General features: G+C 53.4%; 6 protein-coding genes across 6 annotated transcripts; 1 reads left to right on the forward strand and 5 right to left on the reverse strand.

Annotated features, from left to right (window-relative positions):
* Nucleotides 1–563: 563 nt before the first annotated feature.
* N7510_008155 (uncharacterized protein) lies at nt 564–2,393 on the reverse strand (the record flags this gene model as incomplete). The annotated part of the gene is made up of 1 exon (XM_056980080.1): nt 564–2,393. One exon carries the CDS (start codon nt 2,391–2,393, stop codon nt 564–566), a length of 1,830 nt encoding a protein of 609 aa, XP_056830289.1.
* On the forward strand, nt 2,359–3,052 carry N7510_008156 (uncharacterized protein; the record flags this gene model as incomplete). Its single annotated transcript, XM_056980081.1, has 2 exons — nt 2,359–2,395; nt 2,499–3,052. 2 exons carry the CDS (start codon nt 2,359–2,361, stop codon nt 3,050–3,052), a joined length of 591 nt encoding a protein of 196 aa, XP_056830290.1.
* Nucleotides 3,053–4,673: 1,621 nt separating this feature from the next.
* Nucleotides 4,674–6,232, reverse strand: N7510_008157 (uncharacterized protein; the record flags this gene model as incomplete). The annotated part of the gene is made up of 2 exons (XM_056980082.1): nt 4,674–5,392; nt 5,560–6,232. The coding sequence occupies 2 exons, from the start codon at nt 6,230–6,232 to the stop codon at nt 4,674–4,676; spliced, it is 1,392 nt and encodes a 463-aa protein (XP_056830291.1).
* A 1,312-nt stretch (nt 6,233–7,544) lies between these two features.
* N7510_008158 (uncharacterized protein) lies at nt 7,545–8,222 on the reverse strand (the record flags this gene model as incomplete). Its single annotated transcript, XM_056980083.1, has 2 exons — nt 7,545–8,027; nt 8,091–8,222. 2 exons carry the CDS (start codon nt 8,220–8,222, stop codon nt 7,545–7,547), a joined length of 615 nt encoding a protein of 204 aa, XP_056830292.1.
* A 798-nt stretch (nt 8,223–9,020) lies between these two features.
* Nucleotides 9,021–11,692, reverse strand: N7510_008159 (uncharacterized protein; the record flags this gene model as incomplete). Its single annotated transcript, XM_056980084.1, has 2 exons — nt 9,021–10,811; nt 10,874–11,692. 2 exons carry the CDS (start codon nt 11,690–11,692, stop codon nt 9,021–9,023), a joined length of 2,610 nt encoding a protein of 869 aa, XP_056830293.1.
* A 1,815-nt stretch (nt 11,693–13,507) lies between these two features.
* On the reverse strand, nt 13,508–14,142 carry N7510_008160 (uncharacterized protein; the record flags this gene model as incomplete). The annotated part of the gene is made up of 2 exons (XM_056980085.1): nt 13,508–13,870; nt 13,996–14,142. 2 exons carry the CDS (start codon nt 14,140–14,142, stop codon nt 13,508–13,510), a joined length of 510 nt encoding a protein of 169 aa, XP_056830294.1.
* Nucleotides 14,143–16,186: the final 2,044 nt, after the last annotated feature.

A 16,186-nucleotide genomic window follows, 5' to 3' on the forward strand; every position in this document is an offset into this window, starting at 1 on the left:
TCGAAATGTTATACTCTATATAATCCTCCCCTATCATCTATCTCCCTAACCATTCTATCTCTGCTTGATCTTCCTATCTATCGAAATGTTATATTCTATATAATCCTCTCCCATCATCTATCTCCCTAACCATTGTATCTCTGCTTGATCTTCCTATCTATCGAAATGTTATACTCTATATAATCCTCTCCCCATCATCTATCTCCCTAACCATTATGATCCCTATCAATCACTGAGTAATCAAAATGGGAATATGGATCTATACATTTGGATTCATAATGATATATCTTACTCTCGACTTATGAATTATGGCTCTGATAATTGTGATACTGACTCCTACTATGGCATACTACTAAACAATTGCCTAAACCTGAATGGAATTGATACAACTATAACACCCGAATCTGGTTGTCTTACTTGGTGTCCAACCGGGTGTGTAATATGGCCTGGTATTTAAACTGGCCTGCTGGACCTCCAAAATAAAAATCGGCTACCGAATCTGCCTCGAAACCGGCTTGGAAATTCCGATCGTGGATATATATCTCTCGACTAAACCCTCCCTCCTACATCCCAACCTCATGATATATCCGCCGCAACCATATGAATGCACGAACTAACTCCGTATGCTTCTCCCACCCCTGGGTACTGCGTTGCCCTAAAAACGCTGTCACCTGCGGCTCATCCTGTGCACTCACCCCCTGCTCAGCTAATCGCTGCTCCCATAATCGCTGGACCTGCTCCTGCTTGGGGCCTCCAAACAACATCATCCCAACCATCGCGTATAATAATCCGCGGTGCGCGCATTCCCCACTGGACCACCCGGAGCATAATGTCTGTGGCATCCCACATTGGAAACAACTGGTATATCGTGCGTACTGGACCCGCCGCCGGACTCGAATCATCCAATCCCGCGCCTGCTGGCTACTGGGCTGGGGACAATGGTATAATTCGTGCTCAGCATTCCGGCCGTCCTGCGCACAAATCCAACAACGATCCTGCCATTCCCGCGCCTGCTGCATTAAAAACTCTTCGTCTGTCAGTTCCTGCTGCCGCGCCTGCTGATGCTGCTCGGACATGCGTGCGCGATCAATTTCCTGCTGCTGGAACTGTTGCCGGACCCCAAATGGAATACCTCTGTGGTCATTGGATTCTGCGCTGGCTGCCATGGTCTGCCTGTGATGACTGGATCCTGTGCCGGCCGCCATGGTCTGTATGTGATGACTGGATCCTGTGCCGGCCGCCATGGTCTGTATGTGATGACTGGATCCTGTGCCGGCCGCCATGGTCTGTATGTGATCATGAATGGGGCTCTCCCATGGTGCCTGTGACTGTAAGCTCTCGGAATCAATACTGCTGGCCGTCTCGCTGGCTTCTGGGCTGGCTTCTGGGCTGGCTTCTGGGCTGGCTTCTGGGCTGGCTTCTGGGCTGGCTTCTGGGCTGGCTTCTGGGCTGGCTTCTGGGCTGGCTTCTGGGCTGGTTCTCGGACTGGCAGCTTCGCTGGATTCCTGCTCTTCTATCACCTGCCAATCGGGGTCGCACCCATCACATCGTGCCTCACTGGTGACCGAACCATAATCGTGATCCCCACAATGGGATCGCTGGTATCCATCTACCACGCCATCCAAATACCCGTCCAAAACGACCCGCCGGCATGGACTGGCTGACATATATGCATCTACCCGCTGCTGCTCCGCGGACGGCGTGTCCTGCATCCACGGCGGGGGGGTATCAACCCCGTCGGGCTGGATGATGATCGCCTCGCTCGCCTGACCGTCCCGACCTGCGCGCCCGCTCTCCTGCGCGTAATCCAGCAACGTTCGTGGTCGCCCCAAATGGATGATGCTGCGGATGTCGGGGATGTCGACTCCCATCCCTAATGTACTCGTCGCCACGACCACCCCGTGGGGCTGGCTGCGAAACCGCTCTAAGACGCCGGCCTTATCAAGCTGGTCATGGTAATACGCCTCGCACCCAAGTATCTCCGCCATCGTCGTGACATGTTCGACGATATGCGCGTACACAATGGTGCGCCCGCCCCGCGATCGTCGGATGCGGTCCCGGATGAATGCTGCGATATGATCCATCTGGATCCAACGATGGGGCCCATTGTACTCCCGCTCAATGATCGGACGCCACAAACGATATGCCACGTTGGTCCGGCTGGTTCGACCACGGAACAAGCTGACCTGCTCCCGGGACCATCGCATGCGCTGCCATAATCGGTCCTCTAAGCTGGGCGGCAATGTCGCCGTCAACAAAACCACCTGCGTCCGTGCGATCATCAATCGTCCAAGCTGCTGCATCATGGGCCGGAAATCACGCTGCTGATTCAATACGATGTGGCATTCATCAATCACAATGCGGTCCAACCGTTTCATGACCTGGGCGAACATTAGTATGGATCTTATGCTCCGTCGATGCTAACCTCAAGCCCGATGCGCGGGCCTACCTTATAACCTGGGTTTTAAGCGGACCTCTGCTGACCTCTTAAAACCCAGCTTATAAGCTGCGGGCGCGGGGGGCATCTCAGTTGGTGACGGTGGGACATGGGGACATCAACCCTAATCCCTGGGCCCCCGTTTTAAAACCGGGGTTCGAACGCATCCTTACAACCCCGGTTCTAAACTGGGGGCGCCGGCTGGGGTCTCGGATCGCGGGGGGACATACCTGCTGTCGGTTCAAAAACGTGATGAAATCCTCACTCAACGCGGATTCGGGCGTGACGAGTACAATGGCCGCCTCGTCGGGCGGCCGCCGGCTCTCCCATTCCACGCACGAGATGCCGGCCACCGCGCATCGCTGCTGCAAGTCCTGGCGTAAAGCAATCAATGGGACGACGACCACCGTCAGCCCGCCGCTGACCCATGCCGGTAACATGAACAACATGCTCTTGCCCCCGCCCGTCGGCATCACCACGACCACGGGGCTCACCCCATGCTGGATCGCCTGCATCGCGGGCCCCTGGACGCCGCGGAACTGGCTCTGGTCGTCGTTGGTCATCCGCTGCAATGCCTCCGTCATATTGGCCTCGTGGAGCTGCCATCGGCGCTGACGTCGATGGTCGTCCGCCTCGGCCTCCCATGGGCCCTGCTTGCGCTTGCCAAGCACCCTGGCCAAGCCGTCCTCGGCGCTCTCGAACCCTAAAAACCGATGCCAATCCGTGCTGGATAATCGGAACATCTCCCGTCGGTGCGCCGTCGTCCCAGCCTGCTCGGTGATCTCGCGGCCATAAATCATGCCCGCCACATGGGATGAATGCGCGGCTTGTAAATCCGCGATGTGATCCTCGGGTTCATCGTCGTCATGCGCTGGCACCTTGGTCCCGTCGTCCTGGACATTCTGGGGGAAAACGCTGGATACCCGTAAATACCGCCGGCTGATCCCAATGGCGATATTCCGGTACGCGGGCAAAGTCAATGCGTACCTATTCAGTAGTTAGCCATCAAGCTGGGCCATCAAGCTGGGCCGTCAAGCCATCAACAACTCATATAGCTTACCCATTCAGCCCAATCGTCGTCTCGCGCTTCAACGCCTCCCGTAATCGCTCCGACGTCCACTCACGCCCACTCGTTGGGTCGGGCGCCCAGATGTATGCGGCACGGGACTGCAGACCCTGAATCGTCTCGCGAGCCGTACCACGAGCCTCGTGCTGGTACGCCTGTAATCGTTCCACAAATGGTAACACTAACCATAAATACCATACCACCAGCTCCCCGACCGCGCGCGGCAAGTACCGATGGATGATCTTCGCGTCGTTGCTCGCATAAAACCCCTTGTGGTACTTCGTCGCGAATACGACCAGTCCATCCTCGATGAATACGTTGCGATGGGCCCCTTCCGTGTTGCGATGGCGGACACTCAATAGCTCGGGTGCACGGCCGGGCTGGCCCGCGGTGATGTGACAAACGATGGCGAGCTTCTCACGGAACTGGACCACGCTCTGCATGTACTGTTCGATGGCACGCATCCGGAATCGACGCTCGGGCCCGTCGACAAATCGCTGTTGTAATCGGGGCTCGCGCTGGATCCGGCGGGCGAGCCATTGGGCCCCGTCGATGGGCCACGGGGTGCGACTGTCGTTTAAAAAGCACCACCCAGGCTTGGCCTGCGTGGGGTCGTCCATGAGCTGCGCCCATGGGATGGCGGGTGCGCTCGCGGCGTCGCCAATCAATAGCTCGTGGTGTAGTAGCTGGCGTACGGAGCCGACCAACCCGTGAGTAAACCCCCGGAAATCACCCATGGTGAAGTGGATTTCCTTGTATAGCAACTCGTCCTGGCCGGACCAGCTCACGTGGCCGGTGGCCGTACTGCTATAATGGATGCGTAAGCCGTACGTGCGCAAATCGAGCATCCACTGCATCGGACTATGCGTCCCGCGCACCATGAATGTGTCCGTCAACAATCGCAACCACTCGCGAAACGGACGCGGTTTCCGTCGCTGCTGCTGACTGAATTGCATGGGCTCGGGCTGGCGATGTGTGGGTTCGAACGCGGGGCTGCTCGATGGTTCTCGTGGGCTCCGATCGCTGTCATACCCTTCGTCGTGCTGGCCGGAATATATATATTCGGGATCGTCCATCGGGCTTTCGATCGACCACGTACCTAACATCGGTCAATCAATCAAGCATCGAGCCATCGAGCCAACCTATGCACGAAGTCATCCATCGCGATTCTTACTTACCTACTTCATGACGGTCACGCATGTATTGTAAAATCTGCTTGGCATTCGGATCCAAACGCAACGCCTTGTGTAATACCATGAATCGACTGATCTTGATTGTTTTGGACAAAATTGGGGGATAACTGTCCGCGTCGCGCCATCGATCACGGCCCTGGCCAAGCACGGCTAATGCGCATATCAAGGCACATTCGTACTCTTCCGCGCTAGCCCGCTGGTTCAATAGTTCAATGCAAAAGTCCATACATGCGGTCTGGATCGGAGTCATCTGGTATGGATCGTCGCCACCGTCTCCCTGGCTCTGGGTCTGGCTCGGATGGTCGAATGGGTCGGGGCTCCCACGCGTGTCCTGCGCATGCCGCCATAATGCCTGCCATGCCCGTCGCTGGCGGGGGGTGAATCGGTACGGCGGGCTCGGCCAATCGTGCTCAACCTGGGTGCGAGCGAAAAACATCAAGATCTGCTGCCACGGCTCGACATGCCGCTGGATCTGCTCCTCATCCATATATGCCTGTAATGGTTCGTGCGGGCTCTGGTCTTTCTCCGTACGAGCAGCCTCGACACGAATCAGATGGCCCGTCTGCTTGGTGATGCGCTGGCTGATCCGCGCGACCCCGTCTATGGCGTCCCAGATGGCCCGCATCGCCCCTTCTGGGCCCTGGGCGTCCTCTGGGGGGGTCTTGATGGACTGTAGTATATCGCGGGGGGGGATGCCTACGAGCCGTTAGTTAGTCAAATTGGGGATTAATCGATCGACTATCAAAGCTGGGGCGTGGGCCCCATCTTAGAACCCAGGTTTTAAGCTCATTCCTTAAAACCCCAGTTCTAAGATGGTCTCTCTCTCCACTAGCCTACCCAACGACGCACGAATCAATACACACCTTGTAAATACACGGCCCACTGCGTCCGTCGGAGCCACGGGTTCGCCTCATCGAGCGGGCCGGCCTGGATCGTACGGTCGTCCGGGGCCTGCGAGTCAACGTACGTCTGTTCGAGCTGCTGGATGAGTTCATTGACCACATTAGCCTGGGGTGGCGGGCGTGCGGGTTCATAGTTGGGTCCGGGTTGTCGGACGTGAATGTAATGCGATCCAAGCCTCCGGTAAAAAACCCGCTGGCACACGACGCGTCGCATCGCCTGATCCCGGGCGTCTTGGCCAGCTGGGACTTCAGATGGCCGGGGCTTCCGACTATGGTCATATGGCGAAAACCCATGCTGGGTCCGCCAGTGCTTCCGGATGCTCTCCATTGTACGGCAAACGTACCCGCAAAACGTACATAAGATCCCATCATTGTAGATAGTCAGCCCGGGAATTAGCTTCCCAACGGACTGTGGTAAGTTGGTGGGTTCATCGCGGACGTTGGGCCATGTATTCACGATCTGTGTAAGTACCTCTTCTGCGACGCTGTGGGGGATAACATGCGCGCCCTTGGGCTTCGTTAAATGGCGAATAATCTCTCTGGGTCTAACGGCGTACTCGCATCGCCGGCAAATGGCGACTCCAAGCTCGTTGTTGGGCTGGAAAAACGTGTTGGCATTGATGGACTCTGCCATGGTATGTTGGATGCGAGATGCGTATATATATCTCAAGTGTGTGTGATGGACGTATATCTTCTAGTGGATGCTATCAATGACGGGTGTTGAATTCAAATCGGATAGCGCTTAAAATCAGCTGGGATATATGGGAGACCCCCTGAATGCGACCCCTGAATTTTCAGCTCAAACTCTGGACTGGGATGTTGGGGATCGCTGGTTGGTGGTTGACCTCTCATGGTCGATGAAGCGTTCTGCTAACCGCCGGTCGCCCCCCATCAAAATATTTACCTGATTTCGAATCCCTGCAACCACCCTTTCATGGGGCGATTGGGGCCTGAAATTTGGGAATAAAATGTGGGAACCAATGAACTCAAACATCACCAATTGTGAGCGTTGGGCGCCGACAAAAGCTCTACTGGGACGTTGATTTAATGTCTACTGGGGCGTTGGTCGGCCGTCCCATAGTTAAGGAAACCCTAAGCTTACGTAATCCTACTGGACCCATAAACGTCCCAGTAACCCCCATGGGGTAGGGTATAGGGTATATACTAGTAAAAGTAGAAGTTAAACCCTATAATTAATTCGATCGCTCTTATATAAGAAATAAATTTTTATAGTAGTAGTCGCTAAGCATAGTTCGAAAAAAGGGTAAGCGTAGCTTAAAAAAGCATTATATAACTTCGAACCATAGTAGGGCTTTTGTTTTTAACCACGCCTAGGTCTTTTTCGAGCTACGCTAAACTAGAATCTATATAGTACAATAGTCCTTATAGGCGTACCTTACGAACTATTAAGAAAAGACTTCGTAAGTCATACTATTATTCAAGGTGTACCTCGCGAACTATTAAGGAATGGCTTCGTAAGTCATACTATACTTTAAGGCGCACCTCGCGAACTATCAAAATATCACTTCGTAAGTCATACTATTATTTAAGGCGTACCTCGCGAACCATTAAGGAATGGCTTCGCAAGTCATACTATACTTTAAGGCGTAACTCACGAACTATTAAGGAATGACTTCGCAAGTCATACTATACTTTAAGGCGCAACTCACGAACTATTAAGGAATGACTTCGCAAGTCATACTATACTTTAAGGCGTACCTTGCGAACTATCAAAAATCACTTCGCAAGTCATACTATTCTCTAAGATAACCATCGCGAAAGGTAGAGATCGCGAACTATCTTGTTTACTTCTGATTTAGGGAGGCTACTATAGCAATAACAATAAGAACAAAATAGAAAAGATTATGAATAGTATTCCTGCGAGCCAACTCCTAAATCCTTGATATGAAAACTGCTAATAGACAAGATCATCACTATCGCGACCACTAGGCTACCCAAGAAGCAAAGCTGCATCTAGCGTGCCCGCGGTATAAACAATTATTGCACTTCTCACCGAATCCGCCAGACACACAGTGGGTGAAGGGGCGGTGCGCGTTACGGTTGCGGCACTCAGAGCACTGCTGGCCCCGTGGGGGCACCCGGCCAGCACGAGTCACAAGGATTGCCTCGCGAAGCTGGGCACGGATCTGGAGCTGCTGGTAATTGTCGAGGCCGCGGAACAGGACATCACGGACGACAGGCTCGAAAATCCAACGTAGTTCCCGCGAAGAGATAGTCTGCGGGCCGGGGGGCGGAAGTCCAGGGATGGCGCGAACGTGATCGTTGCGCGCGGTGCTGAGCCACGCTGGTAGGTCCACGAATTCGGCACGCTCGTACTCCGCCATCGTCGCGTCCGTAGTCGGGGCGGGCCGATCCCAGATCTCGCGACGGAGGAAGGTGCCAGGCCGCGAAGGGAGATGTGGCTGATACTATTCGCCCGAATCAGAATCAGTAGGATCAAAAAGCCACTGCGAAGGATAGAGAGGACTTACACTATTTGCGTGTTCGGCGGGAGCTGCGAACACCACGATGGTCAAGTCCTCACCGCGAACCCGGACATTCACATTCTGTCCATTGGCCAACACGGGCCAGGTTCCACCGGCAAGACGGGACTCCGTCGCCATCGCGATGGCCACAGTAGGATCGAGGGCGGGTTGCGAATAGATAGAGTTGATAGTGCGCGGGGCGGACTCTAGAAATGGGGGCTCCTTGCGAACATAAAAACCAGCAAATGCTGGCAGTGAAGTTGGGGAGTTGAAGGAAGAAGAAATCTTGGAGCCAATTTCGCTCTTATATACCCACCTTACTTCTCGCGAGAGACACTGAACTTGCGAGTTCGCATCGCGAGGCCTCTGACTTAGGGGGCCTTGCGAGAACAAAGGATGGCAGTGAATGAGGGAGGGTCAAACGGTGGCACAAAGAATCAATAGGCTCGCAAGCCCCTCTATTCTCTAAGGAGGACCTTGCGAACTATTCTGTTCCCTTCTAGTTTAGGAGGGGTCAGATCGTGGCACAAATCGTTAATAGGTTCGCAGGTCCCTTTGTTCTCTTAAGGTGGACGTCGCGAACGATTTCATTCACTTCTGATTTAAGGGGGATCAGACAGTGGCATAAATCATTGATCGGTTCGCGAGTCCCTTTGTTCTTAGAGGTAGACATCGCAAAATATTCTACCAACTTTCGATTCAGGGAGTGTCATATGGTGACAAGAATAATCATAAAGAATCAAGAGGTTCGCGAGTCCGATTGTTCTTTACGGTAGACGTCGCGAGGTGTTCCTCTTTACGATGCTCTTAAAGCCATTATAGATACCTGATATTCGGAAATAATCAGTACAGATGCCTAACTGCCTCGCGAGATAATTAATTCATAACCCTTATGCTCACCTCTCTTCCCTCGCAAGGCGAATCCTTCTCGCAAGTCTAGTCATCGTCGATCATGATATACCGTTGGCGTTTCTTCGCGGGTTCCTTAAAATCCTCGTCTACTACGTCGCTATCGTCGTATAGTCGCTTTCGCGCGCCCTGCGAAGGGAGAGGGCCCTGTGCGGTGAGCCCAAGTAATTCATGCCACTCGCGGCTGACTGCACGGAACCGGAGCCGCCGACTCTCGATCACCCCTGGCGCCTCCTGGATCATTCGCGCATACGCTGTCCCTGCGACCCATGCACTATGTGCGGCCTGGTCATCTGCAATGCTCTCCTCGATTCCGTAGTCTTTCTTGAACCCGCCGCTCGCGAGGTGCATCCGCGAGATCCCTATTACGATATGCCGGTACGTCGGTACGTTGATATTCACGTGAAGATGTGTCGCGAACTCCTGCCGGAGAATCGCCCCAAGGGAGTCTGTGGGCCAGTGGCTCGACCCTCGCGGCCAGAGGAACGGCGAGCGCTGAAAAGGCTGTGGGATCTCCGCCGCGAGCATCGTCGCATGCTCGAGGAACGGGAGTACAAGCCAGAGGTAGTAGACGAGGAGCTCACTAACCTCTCGCGGGAGGTAGCGGTGGATGATACGGATAGAGTTTGTCACGCCTTGCGCCTTATGGTACGCAGTCACGATCGCGATAAGGCCATTCTCAATAAAAATGTTGCGGTGCCGGCCTTCAGGCGTGTTACGGTGCCGGACGGAAAGTAGCTCTGTCGCGCGCGCAGGCTGACCACTAGTTATGTGGATCGCGAGGAGGAGTCGCCGGAGGAACTGATTGACTAACCCGCGATAGTCCTCGACGGCGGCCTTCTGGAATCGAACCCGCGAGTCTGACTGCCGGACAGAGATGAATTCCTCACGGAGTGTATCGCTCGCAAGAATATGGTCAACGAGCCAACGCTCTCCCGTCGTTGGAAGTACCGCGTGGTTCCGTGGATCGGAGAGGAAATTCCAGCCTCGCGAGTTATTGATTGGGTCGTCTACAAGCTGGGAGAGGGGGAGCGTTGGGATAGTCCCCTCGCGAGTCTTATTACCGCTATCCTCGTCCTCGCGAAGGAGGAAGAGCTGCTCGAGGTCCCACCGCGCGAGCTCAATCTGCGTCTCGACGAACCGCCGGAGGTCTGATATCGCGAGGTGGACCTCGCGGAAGGTGAGGCTCTGACGGTCGTCGGACCAGATGAGGTATCCAAGGCCGGTCGACGTCGTCTGTACCCGCTTCCCATACGCGCGGAGCCGTGTGATCCAGTGGAAGGGCGTACGGGTTCCAAAGACAAGGAAGCGCTCGCGCATCTCGTCAATCATATCTCCTGTATACGCGACCTGACCATCGTCGACGAGCTGGACTGCACGCTGTGCGACGAGGAGCTGCGACATCTTGATGATTGCAGAGAGGAATGGCGTATAGTGCTCAGGGTCGCGATACGTGAGGTTCTCTACGTCAATGCTAAGCGCCGCGAGGAACCCGACCACTACACTCTCGTAGATATCCCCCTTGAGTTCGTGGTCGAGGAGGGCGATTGAGAGGTCAAGGCTCGCGCGATCAAGCTGATCGCTTGAGGCAGTAGGGTCGCGAGCGTGTTCCTCAAGGCGACTAAGCGCCGCGAGCTGCACAGTCGTTAGGCGATGCCGGAGGGTGATCGGCTGACTAGGTCGCGAGATACGGTAGACGAAGCAAATCAAGCGTACCCATATGCGCTGATAGCGATGGACGGTCGTAGGCTGGAGGTGGATCCGTAGCGGCTGGATTGCGAAGCCCTCTGCCCGTCGCCGGAACGTGTTTAGGCGGGCCTAAATATTAACTATCAACTACTGACTCGCGAGGTAGAAGAGGATAGGGGGATTGCACCTACCTGGTCGAACTCATTAATCCGGTTCGCAAGGACGGACGTAAGGGCCGTGTTAAGGAGACGTCGGACGCTCTCTGCGATGACTATAAGGACTGGCTCTGTGACAGGGTCTGGGCCGATCGCGAGGCGTGCGACGGCTATAAAGGAGTGGCCGCCGACGACCTCAGGCCACCGCGTGCGTTCGAGCCATGGCGTTGTCTTATCAGTACCTGTCTCGCGAGTAGTAGGTGCGAGCTGATTCTCTACCTCCGCGAGTATATTCGCCCGTTTGATCGCCTGATCTACCTCTGCGCGCATGATATCCGCCGGCGTACGGTCAAGCTCTTCCCGCGTCCGTCGTCGAGGCTCCGTAGGCGTCACAATAAAGAAGGCGCTTGCCCCTTTGATATTGGTAAAGAGCCGCTGGCAGCTCACCGGCTGCGGCCGTGGAATTGTCGCCCTTACGGCCGCTGGAGGCCGCCCAGCCGGCCGTGTAGGCGCCCTAGGGTGGACTGTTTGTCGGTGCTTCCGCATCTGATCGAAGGAGGTCGTCGCGAACGAGTCGCAGTTAGGCTCGGGGCAGCTATACCCGTGGTGCGTTGGGATGCCAGGGATTGGTGGGAGTGTAGGGTCTGGCGGCGCGAACGGCTCGCACGCTGGATCCCACGGACGACGGTCCCACGCCGTCACTACCGCCGCGCGGCGGAGGTCCGTAGTGCTCGCGGTCGGGTGGGCCTTATGGTGCTTCCGAAGATGGCTCTCGATCCAGTGCGGGCTCACGCCTATCTCGCAGGGCTGGCAGATCCAGACGCGGAGGGGTTCGTAGAAGGTGAAGAGGTCCATGTCGAAACGAGGAGTCGAGCGCGAGCGCGCAATCAATTGAGGAGTCTATACCTATTGTACCCTCGCGAGGGCGAGAGGGAGACGCAGCGACCGTTACTAGTAATAGACTCGCTCTTTTATCTACTCGTAGGGTCTACTAGACGCGTCGCGTCGCGTTCTATCGTCAAGGAAGTGATCGATCACAAAGCGATAGATCCGGACTCCCCGTCTATGGTTATCGGACCCCCCTCGGTGGTAATTGGAACCTTCCCCCCCCCCCCCCCCCTCCCCGGCCGGCGGGTTCGGGGCACGCACGGCGGGGGTCCGGGGCGGGCGCCGGGGGCGTGTCGAAGGGGGGCCCCGGCCGGGGGCGGAATGGTAATCAGACTGCAGGGTTTTCAAACTCTGCCTGTATCCCCGCCCGCAATGCTCCCAATTTTGTTTCACGCTTGGATCAAGTGCAATTGCCTCTATCATGCAGTTGCTAAATGGATATAGCTTCCCCGCATAGAGGACTTCCTTCACCGAGGCGTAGAACTGAGTATAGAGAAGGCCATCTGTTCAGAGCGATGAACGGCTCCGAGTCTCTATGATGAGTGATCTACTATCGCGCAGAAAGGAGAAGGGGAAGAAGGTCGACGAGGCAGCATTCGGGGGTTAATGGTCTGCCCAGTACTTTTCGACACAGCATCGGCGCCACATGAACACTAGAGGCTCTGTAGAGTTTAGTGGCCCAGTAGTATAATCGGCGGCCGTCTAGTCAGGGGCCGTCGGACAAATCTCCTTCCCAATATCTCGGTACATGGTTATAATGTGCTCCGGGTCGATAGCTGAGGACCAGGTCTGATCGAATCGTTGTTGCATACCATGCCAGGTCTTACTCTTAGTTGCCACCTTCAGGTTCTTTGCAGCAAGAAGGAGATAAGGGCGTCGAAATTGTTGGAGATCTTTTTGGTCGATGATCTCAAGCATAGCCATCTATATAGCTGCAAGCCCTTCCGGCGGAAGAAAGTGACTCAATTACTACTATCTCGCTAGGGTAGTTACAGAGCGCGCTTCCTTCTAAGCCGCCCACGTGTTCATCAGGGCATGAGCGTAGCTCGAAGGATAGTGTTGAAGATAGTGCCCCAAGTAAGCTACCTCAAGGGCCGGGAAAAAGACTTAGTCTATCCAAATCCCAAATTCTTCTCCGCTTAGACGGGCGGTAGGAGATCGTGGATGGGAAAGACTAGGAAAGAGAATATAGATCGATGTATCCTCTATGCCGACCACTCGGCCTAGTATATAGTGCTTGATTTTGTGAACGGGCATATGAGTTCGGCGAGTACGGCTACTACGACGGTCGGTATACTCCACCTGTAACGGATCAAGGTAGAGGGATGACTAGAGGTCTGACACCGGGCGCTAGACGGGTTGCTACCGGATTCCTTGGCTAGCGGCGGCGAGACTGCCTATAAAGGCTATTACGCTGTCGGTGTCGAACATAACCTCCGGGGCCATCAACTCTTCTTCCTCCTCTGCGATTAAGACCACCGGGGGCGTCTTGTAGTCGTTGCTAAGGCCACAAAATAGTCGCCAGCGGTCGGTAGCAGACCATTTTTTCGTCTAGGTAGTCTCTGCATCGGGTAGTCGTGGACTACTAAGCACCTAGGGGCAGGGCCACTTTTGCAGATCGGCCAGCCTAATAGTTGGGATGGGAGATCTATCCTAGCTAACTGGCGGCTCTATTGACTACTAATGACACTCGGGGCAACAACCTTGGAAATGGAGGATCTGTCGTGCTAGTCGCACCCCAAGGCTATCAGGGCTCTCAGTGCTAGTGCTCGATCAGAAGGACTATAGATAGTCAACGTCGCTCTCTCCTAATCCATATACGCTGTCTGTTAAGTCATCTATGCTTGAATCGGCTGAAATATCGGGATTGTCGAATAGAAGCGGTTCGTGGTCATTGGCGGAGATTGTGCCTTTAGTAGGCTCATCATTGTCTAGAATCGCTTCAGCAGACGGGTTGTAGTTGATAGTTACCTCCTCCTGCTGCGGAGTATTTCCGCCCTTAGAATTGAATAGACTAGGATCATCTAGGGAGAAATCATTATCGTCGGATGAAGGAAGCGAGCCTTCTAGTGTGAGTTGTGGCTCTGGTATAGACCCTGCATCAAGTGTATCTGGAGCAACAGCACGCTCAGGGGTAGGCCCCAACTGTAGAGATGCGCCTGCCTCTCGTCTCGGCTCGTGTAGATCCCGAACGACTTGTTCTAAACCTACAGTTGATAGTTAAGAAAGAGCCCGTGCGGAATCAAATTGGCAAATTATAACCCGCTTACGCGTTCGTGGACTTCCCGGAACTGATGACTTCCGGGACGGCAGTGGACCTCGCTTTCGCCGCTGATAACGGAGCCGTCGAGCTTCATTCTTCTTAGCCCTCGTTTTGTATGTCGCCGTAGGACCTCTTCGACCCATTTTGCTAGCATTTGAAGGTGGTTAGAGCAACATAGGATGAGGTAGCGTGACAACGCTGTCCGCCCCTGATGAAACACCACAGACTGGATATATCGTTTCTTAGCACTGAACACAATCGGCGCCGGCCGGCAGAATCCACATATGCGCACACCGTGAATGACCGTCAATGAAACTAGATTTGTATGTTCCGTGATTGAATTAGATCATTGTGTAGATATTATACGTTAACGTTTATGTGATCGATTAGGTGTGAGAATTCAAGTTTTAGATACTACCTCCTGTTTACGCACTAGCACAACAGACCCCGGTTAGTAGATGCTATGGCACGTGACTAGCCTAGGTTTTCGTCCGAGTTTCTATTGGCTGAAACACTATCCGCCCTATCCTGCCACCATTTTCGAGGGCGATTAAAAGATGGAGGAATTCTGGAAGAAGACTACTGTTTTGATTCTAATGATGCTATATTCAATGTACAATAAGCGTCGTGGCGCTGATGGTTTGTGTCTTGAATTTCGTACCACGTGACCTTCGTCCGGGGTTTTTCGTTCGAGTTTCTATTGGCTGAGAGTATTTCGCTTCCCCTGCGACCAATTTTCAATAATATGTAAAAAGAAAACTAATTTTAGAATCTGGCGGATGCGAGCTTTCTAATCATACTGAAGTGCTTTCTATCCGGGCGTTGTGGTGTTGTGGTCACCTGCCACGATTTGCCCGTTGGACAAAAAAACAGGATCTTTCGAAAGTAGCCAAGGGAAGTTCACGGTTTATCAACCTTAATCCTGAAATGAAGGACAAGTTGATGTTCGAGTTCCCTGGGAAAAATATCACAGACCCGGAAGTAAAGACACAAACAACACGTCTTAACAAGCCAGTTCCAATTGAGGAATTTCATAGTTTCGGTATGTGGCTGCAATATTGGCATCGGTATTCGCGCGCTGTTCAAGTACCTCTCATGTATGGACTCGGAGAGTTCGACCAATTTTGGTCTTCCAACAATGCTGCTTTGGAGGAATACCGCGCTGCTTTTCCATATTGTGCAAAGATTGAATCCGGAGTTGTACTTATGGCACCACACTGTATCGAATTGAGCTGGCAAGGTAGAGGGTGGATTGCAAGGTACTGTGGTTTTGCGATCGAGTGTGCGGGTTGGTTTTCTTCCAAGCAAGTCTCGTCGCAGATACAGTCGGATGGATGGATGGATGGATGATATCATTTACCCTGACCCCACGCAATGAAAAGCGATATGCAGGCCACCACAACTATATATCCGTGTGTGTACAAGTTGAGTGTACTACTTCCTGAAAACGAGCTCAGAGCCTCGTCAAGGCCTACTGTGGCCTAATTGCCGCTCCCATTGTTAGACTGGTCTCAAAAGAGTGATCAAATGTGTCTTGGTCAAGCCGACTTCGAGATTGACTGTACGTTTGGCCTTATGAGAGCTTTCGGGAGCTCAGCCTCACTGGAACGCAACACTGCCTGACGCGACCCTACAAGGCATATCCACAAACAGCCTAGTCAACGCGGATCTTGTGGAACAACTTCCGGGAATTGACTTTAGTGACGACAAAAACTACATGTTGACAGTCTAGGTAAGTACATTTTGAGGTATCGCTAGCATATAATTGTATGTGAGTAGGGAGACATATATTAAGATCCAACAACCAGCCATTCGGAATCTAAAATGATAAGCTTTTATTTTAGAAGTGGATAGTGCATTGCTTTCGGGTGAATGGAGTGGTACAAAAATTCCACGGTCGAGTGTTTCAGCACAGAATATATAGAGGATATATGGGGCATTGATTCATAGAATGATAATTGTTCTCTATCTCTTTCAGAATACTCCATTTCTTTAGATTGGTGGCATTCAAGCAAACATCAGTCATAATCGCCTAACCATTAAGAGTGCCTCTCGGTTTGAATGGACGAATCTTTTAGGACAAGTTTGTTAATGCATATAGATAGTATTTCTCTGATATCTCGATAAGTTTGCTAAAAGGCATTATCCAGTGAAACATCACGGACCTCTGTGGAAAGCTCACCTGCAAATTCTAACCC

The sequence above is a fragment of the Penicillium lagena genome (genome assembly GCF_028827675.1).
Source record: "Penicillium lagena strain IBT 129212 chromosome Unknown utg000006l_segment0_segment0, whole genome shotgun sequence".
Taxonomy (NCBI): Eukaryota; Fungi; Ascomycota; class Eurotiomycetes; order Eurotiales; family Aspergillaceae; genus Penicillium; species Penicillium lagena.